At 39.9% G+C, this 11,825-nt stretch overlaps 1 protein-coding gene across 1 annotated transcript; it reads left to right on the top strand.

The window, feature by feature from the left end:
* The first annotated feature begins 205 nt into the window (after positions 1–205).
* LOC143577178 (uncharacterized) lies at positions 206–4,647 on the top strand. The gene is made up of 6 exons (XM_077061088.1): positions 206–707; positions 1,194–1,487; positions 1,554–3,241; positions 3,354–3,364; positions 3,433–3,810; positions 4,446–4,647. Exons 1-6 carry the CDS (start codon positions 206–208, stop codon positions 4,645–4,647), a joined length of 3,075 nt encoding a protein of 1,024 aa, XP_076917203.1.
* Positions 4,648–11,825: the final 7,178 nt, after the last annotated feature.

Genomic DNA, 11,825 nt, shown 5'->3' with positions numbered 1-11,825 from the left:
TCATTTTCCCTAGACCTTTAGGTGGGATTTGGGAGTTCTGAAGTTCATCACGGGTATTCACTGAATCAACGTGATTCGATCTTCGTTTTGTTTATACCGCTGCATCAGTTGGTATCAAAGCCGAATTCCTGGCTCGAAAATGGCTCCAATGAGACAACAGAGACCGCTCGATGAGGTTTACGAATGAGAGTTGGAACAACGGTTTATGGCGCGGGTGGAGCAACGATTGGATCAAGTGGTCGATCAACTCACTGATCGAATGGCTGACTTGATGAATCGTAGAAGACAGGTCCCTGAAAACAGGGAGGGGCGTGACTTCGATAATCCATTTTTTGGTCATGATGGTTCGTCTTCCGAAGAGGGGCACGAGAGGGGACCAAGGCAAGAACCTGGTGATGGAAACCGGCATTGGGATGCTGGGATCCGAACTGATATCCCAGAATTTGATGGGACTAGTTTGGATCCGGAAGGGTTCATTGATTGGTTGGTTATTGTAGAAGAGGTGTTTGAGTTCCGAGAGGTCCCTGAAAATAAGCGGGTCTCTTTGATCGCTACCAGGCTACGTGGGAGGGCGTCAGCATGGTGGCAACAGTTGAAGATGACACGAAATAGACTCGGGAAGTCACGGATCGTGACATGGGCCAAGATGAGAAAGTGTTTGCGGGACACTTTTTTACCTCACAACTTTCAACGGTTGATGTATCAGCGTTTGCAGACTCGGTAGTTCCGTAGCAGGGTTTTTCGGACGTTTTCTAGGATCAGAAGGAACTGCTATAATGACCACTACGTGCGTTTCATTCTCTTCGATCTTATCTTTGATTGCTTTTTAAAACGTCTTTTTAACTGAACTACAATGGTCTGATTCTTTTGAAGAAGATATGTAGGCAATTCGGCGTATACGCGGATGCGACCCCATCCATCCTTATGGAATCCATCTGGACAACTTCCCCTTAAACTTTTTCCAACCCCAGAGAAGAGAACTTCGAGGATACGCGGTAGACATGCTTTTCCCAATAATCTTCAAACTTTTTGATTATGTAATGGGGGAGGTACCGGCTGATGTCTTTGAAGACATTCAGAAGGACGTTCGAGATATGGAGGGGTGCTTTGGGGTAATCTGAAACAGGGATCCAGGTCGGTTGATGAATATACGACCGAGTTTTATCATTTGATTTCTCGTAATGATATTCAAGAAACCGATGAACAACTCGTTGCTCGGTATATTGGAGGTTTAAGGGTTCAGATCATGGACTCTGTAAATCTTTTTGATCCGTTAACGGTCGCCGAGGCATACCAAAGGGCCTTGGCTTTTGAAAAACAAAACCGTCGGGTGGGCGGTTCTTATTCACCAGCCCCTGCTGGAGGAAATTCGGGGTCGGGTAGTGGAGGACCTCGTGCCGTGCCTAGTCAACAGAGGTCGGATGCCAACAACACTGGGTCGACTTCTAAGGAGGCTAGTAGTAGCGGAGTGAAGTGTTTCAAATGTGGTGAGACGGGTCATCGGCAAGTTGACTGTAAACAGGCGGGTTAGAGGCATTTGCTTGTTGAATCAGAAGATGAACAGTATGAAGAATATGAAAGGGCCCCAGAGTATGATGAAGAACCCGAGTACGAGGAGGAGTTTGTGACCGGTGATGTGGGGGTGAATTTGGTGGTTAGGCGTTCTTGTTATACACCAAAGGCTGATGGAGACGGATGGCTTAAACATAATATCTTCCACTCCACATGTACCATTTTGGGGAAGGTTTGCACGTTTGTTATCGATTCTGGAAGTTGTGACAATCTGATTTCTGAAGAGGCAGCCCAAAAGTTGGCCTTGAAGACAGAGAGTCACCACAAGCCTTACAAGCTTCAGTGGCTTAAAAAGGGGGGAGAGGTAACGGTCTCTAAAAAGGCCCTTGTTTCTTTTTCTATTGGGACCACATACAAAGATGATGTTGTGTGTGATGTGGTTCCTATGGATGCGTGTCACTTGTTGTTGGGTAGACCTTGGGAGTATGATCGAAGTATAGAACATGACGGACGGTCAAATTCTTATAGCTTCATGTCTAGTGGAGTAAAGATATCGCTTGTTCCAAGCAAGCCCAAGCAGCTAGCCACAAAGCAGTCGGGTAACCTGTTGACCATTAGTCAGTTTGAAGATGAGTTGGTGGAGGCAGACAATGTGTTTGTTTTGATAGAGAAACCAGTGGCCGAGGAAGTTGAGATTCCTGAAGCTATGATTCCTTTACTTGAGGAATTTTCTGATGTTTTCCCTGATGACTTGCCGGATGGGCTGCCACCTTTGCGTGACATCCAACATAATATTGATTTGGAGCCTGGTTCACAATTTCCCAATAGGCCACATTACAGGATGAGCCCGAGAGAGCATGAAGAGTGGCGTAGACAGGTTGAGGAGTTGATTTCTAAGGGTCATGTTCGTGAAAGTATGAGCCTTTGTGCTGTTCCTGCTTTGTTAACTCCGAAGAAGGATGGTACCTGGAGGATGTGTGTCGATAGTCGAGCCATCAACAAGATTACTGTAAGGTACAGGTTTCCTATTCCTCGACTTGATGATTTGCTTGACCAGATTAGTGGTTCCACTGTTTTCACAAAGTTGGATTTGAAGAGTGGTTATTATCAGATTCGCCTTAGACCTGGGGATGAATGGAAAACAACCTTCAAGACTCGTGACGGGTTGTATGAGTGGTTGGTGATGCCTTTTGGTTTATCAAACGCGCCTAGTAATTTTATGCGTGTGATGAATCAGTTGCTCAGGCCTTTTATTAGGAAGTTTGTGGTGGTATATTTTGATGATATTCTTATTTATAGTGCTTCTTTCAGTGAGCATGTCGTGCATGTCAAGAAGGTTTTGGCCTTGCTTCGCAGAGACAGTTTTTATGCAGCAACTAAGAAATGTGTGTTCAAGACCCCTAAAGTTTTGTTCTTAGGGTATGTTATTTCAGGTGATGGGATACATGTGGATGAATCTAAAGTTGAAGCTGTTCAAAACTGGCCAACTCCTACCACCATTACTGAAGTCCGCAGTTTTCATGGGCTTGATTTTTTTTATAGGCGGTTCATTCCAAACTTCAGTTCCCTTATGGCCCCTATGACAGATTGCATGAAGGGAAAGACGTTTGTATGGACAGAGGGAGTAGAGTTAGCTTTTCTGGTTATTAAGGAAAAACTCACTACCGCACCAATTCTGGTATTGCCTAACTTTTTACAAGTTTTTGAACTTCATACTGATGCCTCGAAGGTTGGGATTGGCGGGGTCCTCAGTCAAGGGGGTCGACCAATTGCTTATTTTAGTTAGAAGTTAACAATGGCAAAATTGAGATATAGTACTTATGACCTGGAGTTTTATGCAGTGGTCCAAGCTGTAAAGCATTAGCGTCACTATTTGTTTCATAAAGAGTTTGTTTTATTCACTGATCATGATTCTCTAAGGCATATTCGCACGCAAGACAAGATATCTCATAAGCACGGGCGTTGGTTAGCTTTTCTTGAAAAGTTTACTTTTGTGTTCAAACACAAAAATGGTGTTTCAAACCGTGTTGCCGATGCCTTGAGCAGGAGGGGGAATCTGCTTGTTGCTGTGAGAATCAATGTGCTGGGGTTGGATGTTATTCGTGAACAGTTAACCACTGACCCGTATTTTTCAGTTGTGTTGCAGGATGTGCAAGCGGGTCAGAAGTCAGACTTTCTTTTGCATGACGGGTTTTTGTTCAAAGGGAATCAGCTATGTATTCCTGACTCCAGTCTTCGGTTGAAAATTATTCAGGAGTTACATGGGGAGGGTCATGTTGGTCGTGACCGTCCTGAACCGTTATAATGGACTTATAAAAAGCCCTTCTGCCCGATTTTGGCCGTTTTACTCATTTCTTTACTTTACATTTGGTGCAGTCTTCCTGCTTTTGGCCTACTATGAGGAAAGAGGTAGATCGTTATGTCAAAAGGTGTCGAATTTGCCAAGTCTCAAAGGGAACTGCTACTAATGCGGGTCTTTATATGCATTTACCAGTCCCTTCAAAGCCTTGTACTGACATTAGTATGGATTTTGTGTTGGGGTTACCTCGGACTCAGAGGGGTAACGATTCGATCTTTGTTGTTGTTGATCGGTTCTCCAAGATGGTGCCCTTTATTCCTTACAAGAAGACGACAGATGCAGTTAATGTGGCTCAATTATTCTTTCGGGATGTTTATCGTTTGCATGGTTTGCCATCTTCTATTGTTTCTGACCGGGACACTCGTTTCTTGAGTCATTTTTGGCGCAGCCTATGGAAAATGGTGAACACTCAGCTTAACTTCAGTAGTGCCTATCACCCTCAAACGGATGGGCAAACGGAGGTTGTTAATCGGTCACATGGTAATCTTTTACGATGTCTTGTGGGTGATCATGTGAAGTCTTGGGATCAAAAGCTATGTCAAGCTGAGTTTGCTCATAATCATGTTGTCAATAGAATTACCGGGTTTAGTCCTTTTCAGGTGGTTTATTCTGCTCAGCCACGGGGTCCCCTTGACCTGATGTCACTTCCTGTTCCTGGTTCTGCACCTAAGAAAGTGAAAGATTTTGTTGAAGGGCTACATGAGATTCATAAAGATGTGCATGACAACCTGGTTCGAGCCAATTCAAAGTACAAGCAGGCTGCTAATCAAAAATGAAGACAAGTTGATTTTGAAGTAGGAGACTTTGTGTGGGCTGTTTTAACTAAAGATCGTTTTCAGTTGGGGAGTATAACAAATTGTCAGCCAAGAAATCGAACCAGTGGAGATTGTCCAGAAAATAAATCCGAATGCTTACCGTTTGAAGTTGCGAAGTCATATTCGCTGTTCGGATGTCTTTAATGTCAAACACTTGCTGCAATTTTATGGGGATTCGTCAGATGATGAGGTCACTGCAGATTCGAGGTCGAATTTTGTCTATCCAGGAGGGAATGATGAAGGCCCAAGTGTTGACGAACAGGCCATGTTATATTTGGAGGCCCATGATCGTGTCTCCAAAGGTGGCCAACAAAAACGGGCATAACTTGGCCCACGAAGCTCCGTTTCAGGCCTATTACCGGTCAAATCGAAGCTTGACACGAGGAGCCCATTGTGGCAAATGTCTATGGCGGTTTGGCCCCTGTTCGAAGCCCAAAAACGCCTCCTAAATGAAGTTTTGGGCCTTTTTATCTTTTTTCAGTACTTTTTGTCTTTTTGTTTTTGGGTTTGTGTTTGGCCCATGGCCCATTTTAGGCCCATTTAATATTTGGAAGTCTTTTTATATGCTTGTGATGTAATTCAAAAAGTTAGACTTGAATATTAATAAATTTCGTTTTTCTCTTTATTTTCCCTAGACCTTTGGGTGGGATTTGGGAGTTCTGAAGTTCATCACGGGTATTCACTGAATCAACGTGATTCGATCTTCGTTTTTTTATACCGCTGCATTAGTTGTTCATAGTCGGATATCCGTAGTTTCAGATTTCTGAACTTCGGATTTCCGAACATTTCAGATATTAGATTTCAATATCCGAATTCGTATCCGAAATTGCAGATATCCGAAGTTCGGATATCCGTTCAGTTAGTGAAACGGATATCCGAAATTCAATAAAAAAAATAAAAATTCTCTATCTGCATTGAAAAATCCAAACCCAATAACACAATCAGTGACACTCTCATAGATTTAAGACCTCGTCGCAGCCAACAACTAGGCCATATAAAGAAAATTATATTGTTAACAAATTTATAGAATCATTAATTTGTTTTGAAACACACTGAAGTAAACAAGGGGCATGTTGGAATTAGAACAGAGAAACTATAGCGGCATCGGAATGAAAAGTTTTCGGAATTCCGGCTAGCGGCGACGGGGAAGACGAGAGAGGACCTGCAACGGAGAGAAGCGACGGAGATGATGATTGGCGGCGTGAATCAATATGGTGGTGGCTGGTGAGGGTGATTGGCGAAGATGGATATAGGACTTGGAAGTAGATGTGCACAAATCGGATTTTTCAAATACCCGGGTTCGGGTATGGAACCGGGTTCAAGTATGACCGGGTATTGGAAAAACGGGTATTGGTAAAAACCGGGTCGGGTTCGGGTCCGGGTATTGCCTCTAAAAACCATACCCTATGCATCGGGTTCTGGTCGGGTATAGAACCAGGTTTTCTAAAACCGGGTATTTAAATAACCTATTTTCGGGTATTGGAAAAACCCTATTTGTGGGTTTTTTTGAGCTTTTTTCCGGGTATTTTTCGAGTATAAATTGGATTTTTTAAAAGGTTGCACTTTTTAGGGGTATTTGTGACATTTGTCAATTTCGGGTCTCGATTCGTATCCATTTTGTAAACTTTATTGATGTAAACCGACCTGTTTTGTAAACCGAAACCTTGGATATAATCAAAATGACGGATTTATGTTACAATATTATTTTACACTTGTTGGGTCTTGAAAACATTGATTTTGGTCTTTAAAACGCTTAAAAATCACTTAAAACGAACTTCGGGGGCCAAAACAATCATTTTTGAAAATATTGAAAAATCAGGAAATCCACCCCGTATCAATTAACAATCAACAGATCTTAGATCTAAATTTATACTATCAATACGTTTATAGATCTAGCTCATAATTAACCTTGATTCATGTTATGTATGTATAATAACGTTAATGTGAAGCTTGAGAGAGAGGGAGAGTAAATACTTTAAAACTTTTCTGAATAATGTTATATCTCTCAAAAACTCCCTTGTTTTACAAGTGAACAGTTGTTCACTATATATAGAAGGCGACCTGGTTCACTAACATACCCTAGCGAACCAGCTTCCCCTTTGTTACATAATTTAACTTAACGAACCACCCCCTGATTCGTTAACATCCCCTAACGAATCAGGAGGGAATACATAATAATGTCTTAGTTCGCTAACATCCCTAGCGAACTAGACTTAACCTTAACGAACTAGTCTTAGTTCGCTAACATCCCTAGCGAACTAGACTTAAACTTAACGAACTAGTTCAAATAAACCATTAAATATTACATTAATCATCAAATAAACATTAACGATAAATACAAAGACTCTAGACGCAAAAACCGTGCACTGGACACCCTTTTTCCACTTGACTATACATACCTTAAGGTCTGAATCATAGAGCTAGGAGACAATATCACCATGCACCTTAGAAACAGTCTTGAAGGTAGTCACCTGATTCGCCTCAATCCAAGCAGCAGCAGTATCTTTTCTTTCTTGATCTACATACCGGTAAGCACTTATAATCTTACCCACTTTCTGACGTTTGAACTATCTTTCAATGTCATCATTAGTCACTTCTTTGAGTGAGGTAACTGTTCGCTGCACAATCTTCTCCAGTTCATCCTCAGGTCTCTTTAATTACGTCTTCATGAAATACGGAGCACCTTGATCAACGTTTGCATGTTGATACAAGTCCGGGTACTCTTCAGCTGTCACATCCTCCATCTCAATCTCCTCGTTCTCATAAATAAAATTCGTATCCATAAATAATGGATCAACTTCCATTTCATCCTCATTGATCACTTCGACATCGGGCTCAGTCTCTAAAGCAGTCAACTGATCGTCATTTAGCCTAAGTAGAATCGAAATCTGCTCCCGTGTCAAAGATCTAACAACAAACTCACCGACCTCTATCTCATCTCTGTTCACCACACTTCTAACCACCCCCGATCCATCAATAAATATCACCGTATTAGCCTCAATCATTTCTATTGGCTTGGCAGCTGTTGGATCTTGATAGGTAATTATCTGCTTGCTCGAATCATCAGCGCCACTAACACCAGCACCAGAGGATGAACCATGCGATTGTTTAGGCTCACCTCCTGCATCAGATTCGTCAGGATCATCATCATCATTTTTGAATTTCTTGAGGGCATCTTCTTTATAAGTTAATTGTAGAATCAATTCATCTTGTTCCTTTAATTTCACCCCCTGAGACTCAACAATCGTACGCAACGACTTAGTCTCCTTTTGACAGAAAGAAATATAACTCATCATTTTTCGTTGATTCTCCATGAGTCGTTCTTAAGTTTGTCGATCAGCTGCCATTGATTTTCATATAAATGTAGCAAATTTAGCAGCATTTCAGTTTGACGACCTGGTGGCAAGTTGTATACGGATGGATGAACATGTTGAACAGGTCCTTGAGGCAGAGTTATTCTCATGAATGAGACATCACTAGGCGGAGGTGGAGGAAGAGTAGTTGTTGGTAGAGGAGGAAGGTCTCATTGATGTGGTGGAAGATACTGTAGACAAACAGCAGGAGGCCTCGGTATCTCGGTCAACGCCATTTGAGGGATAAGACCGAGCCTCTCATGTGACACCATCGTTGTCGTCAAGGTAAGCATCGGAGTGCTAGTAGTAAGCGACACCGCCGATCTTTGAGTAGTTGATTGACGTGGTGGTGGAGTTCCAATATTACCCCAGCCCCAACAGACACACGGGGCTTCTTAGATGGTTCACCAGTAGCTACAGCTTTGCCCTTTCGTTCTCTTTCTAGCTGAGCTTTCATGGTGGCAGCTAGAGCAGCATCGACTGCATCTTGTTGTTCTTTAAGAGCTTGTTCACCAGCTCCACCATCACCATTACCATCATCATTGTTACCATCATCATCTCCACCATCATTGTTCCCATCTTCTCCCTCTTCACGCTCGGAATCCGAATCATTATGGATCCAGCGTTCATTAGGAGGACATACATAATCCGGATTGATTATATGACCAATCATCCGTTTATCCTGTGGCTTGTCTTTTCAATAGATTAACATACGATGCACTGTTTCAGCTCTCATATGTTCCATATCAAGAACATCGTTCACCAACGATCGATCAATCACTAAATTATGAATCAAATCCTGAATGATTAGCTGTAAAAAGCGAGGATACATCAAGAACTTCTTCGACGGTAGAGTTTGCTGAACTTGCTATTTCAGATGATCAAAGATAAGTTCTGAGTAGTTGAATGGCCTGTTCAGGATTAGTGCAACAAACGCCGATTGTAAACTTAGTCTACATTCATCAAAACCACCGCGACGTCCACTCATACAATGTAGTAAAACATGTAGCAGATACTTGTATGGTGGACACTACCCATTCTTGTTCAACATAGATCTACGAATATCACCCCCATAATTTAATCGTGTGAATAAACCCCTAACCAATGTCCTGTCAAATTCACTCGGGTAATCATCACTATCGTCAAATTGAAGTACCCGACGAATGACCTCAATATCAATCGTAATAGGAATCTTATTAATTGTAGCTTGAACCCAATTATTTTCATCAACATATTCCGCTGTGTTCCAAAACTGTCTGATTATACTAAGATACACTTTAGGTTTAGCAGTGATTGCATAGTGTATCTTTGAACGGCGTAAGAAAGTCAACATAGCTCCGAACGTTCTCAAATCAGTCACGTCTTGATCAACATAAGCACAGATGTTGTGCTTCTTATCAAACGGTAATAAAATCATTTCAGCTTGTTGATCTTGTTGTTGTGGTTGTCTTTGTGGAGGTTGTTCCTGTGGCGGTTGAGTTTGTTGTTATTGATCAGCCATGTTTTACTATATAATTAAAACCGAATATGAGAATAGATATTAGGATATATATAATCAAAAATATATGGAATTAAGATATTAACATAAATTAGACGATTTAAATCCTATATATATATATATATATATATATTTTTAAATGTCATTCGTTAAGAATCACATTGATTCGTTACAATGAGATAACGAATCAGGCGATTCGCTATCAAGTAAATACCTTAACGAACTGAACATAGCGAATCACTATTTAATTTTGACGAACTACACACTAGTTCGTTATATTTTAAGCGAATCAAAATCTGATTCGTGTAACATGTTATTCGCTAAGCTAGTTCGTGTAAAATCTTAACGAATTGGACACGAAACAGTTCCAATTCGCTAAGACTACGAATGGTCATAAATAAGACTTATTCTTTGACTTCACAAAGTCAAAGTCAAAATTAGAATGAACAACAATAGTCAACATGGTAAACCCAGATACAATTGGACCATAACTATTGTTGAAACATCAGGATAATCAGCTCGTTGAGCTCGGAATCACACTAGTAAGCTTAGGTGGATGAGATTGAGACTCAAAACCTAGATGTACTAAGGATTAAACGAACCAACAGTAAACACCAATAACACGAAACAATAATTAACCCGGCAAACAACAATCAAATTAAGATTTAAGTCCACCAAGGGTATCGGAAAGTGATTCCGATCATAATGACATCAAAATCATACAATTATGAACATAAATTATACACAAATGAGTTTCAAAAGTTCAAAAACCCTTAAACTCCTAAAATTTCATAATTCAGCAGTCAACACATGGCCATTTTTGACGAAAATGATATCGCCAAGATCAGTTATACCTTAGAAACTCAAATAGATCTTTGAAATATCCAAACTAAAAGGTCGAAATTTCAGAGAGAATTTGAATAGGTTTCTTAAAGATGAAGAAAGAAGGCGAACAGTGGAATACTATTCATTTTCTTGTCTTATATATCAATGCCACGTAACCCTAGGTACAACTTTTATGAATCAGACGATTCGTTTAACTTAAGGTTAGCGAATTAGCCCATTCGCTAACTCAATTCGTTACCTTATGTAGGAGAATCGCTACTTGATTCGTTAAATTAAAGGTAGCGAATCAAGACATGATTCGTGTCATGATTCGTTAAATATGCATAACGAAGGGATGATTCGTTACAGAGTGCGGAAGCGAATTAGGTTAGCGAACCAGAAGCTAGTTCGCTATGAATCACCAAGTTCGTTATCCATAAATAACGAATTGGATTTTAACGAAATAAACTCTTTTATTTAATTTAAATTAAATAATTAAATGAATAAATTAATGAATTAATTAATTGAAATAATTAAAGAATTAAATAAATAAATAAATTAATTAAATTATCGAGAAATCCTTTTATCCCGACAACCAGATACGTTAAAAAATGTTTCATATTTCCGAAACATAACTTACAAATTTATTTAAGTATTTTGTATAAAGAAGACGAAAATATTTTTTTGGTATTTTGTAAAAATTTAAAGAATTAAAGAATGTATTTACAGAAGAATATCCAATCCTTTAAAATAGACCATCTTTTTGTGTTTTTCAATGATTTTATCAAAAGCAGTACATATTTTTTGTATTTTGTTGAGTTTGAGCAGAGAATCATATTGACCAAATTGCCCTTCCATCACAGTTTTATATTTCAGCGATATTATGACTGGCGATAAGTCGGTCATTGGTATTGTTGTCCACAAAAATCTAATAACACACATTCAAGTATTTGTGTGATATGATTAAAAATTGTTCAATTAAAAGCTACAAGAAATATCAGAAACTATCAGCCTCTAATCTCGGTTCAAGCTTAATTTGATTTTTGCCAAATCACCCCAACTTGACTTAAACCATTATATTGTTGATCAAAATTTTGATACCTATTGTAGAAATTTTGAGCAATGCATCAAGTTTCCTTTACTGTGAGTGAGTATGCACGAGTCCATCTTTCGGCTTACATACATTGTATCCCCTGGGGTCCGTTTCTTAATGGTATTAAGACGCACGCAAGGGAGGAACAATTGTATGACTAACAGCGGATTTTGATCAAGTCAGTAAATTAAATTGTACGAAGTACAGCGGTGATCAAGTTTAATGACTTTAGGTTTGCTCTAGAAGGCGAGTGAAATATTCATGCTTATGAATACCCAAGATGGTTAAGCCGCATAAAGACCTCACAGTGTCCAGAATCTTAACACTTGTTATTTGCTTTATTTGATTTTTAGGTGATCAACAAATATAA

The sequence above is a fragment of the Bidens hawaiensis genome, unplaced genomic scaffold, assembly GCF_021521415.1.
Source record: "Bidens hawaiensis isolate Kalapana, Puna unplaced genomic scaffold, B.hawaiensis_p1.1 tig00028481_1, whole genome shotgun sequence".
Taxonomy (NCBI): Eukaryota; Viridiplantae; Streptophyta; class Magnoliopsida; order Asterales; family Asteraceae; genus Bidens; species Bidens hawaiensis.
The sequence above is the reverse complement of the archived record's forward strand: the minus strand, read 5'-3'. Positions and strand labels throughout refer to the sequence as shown.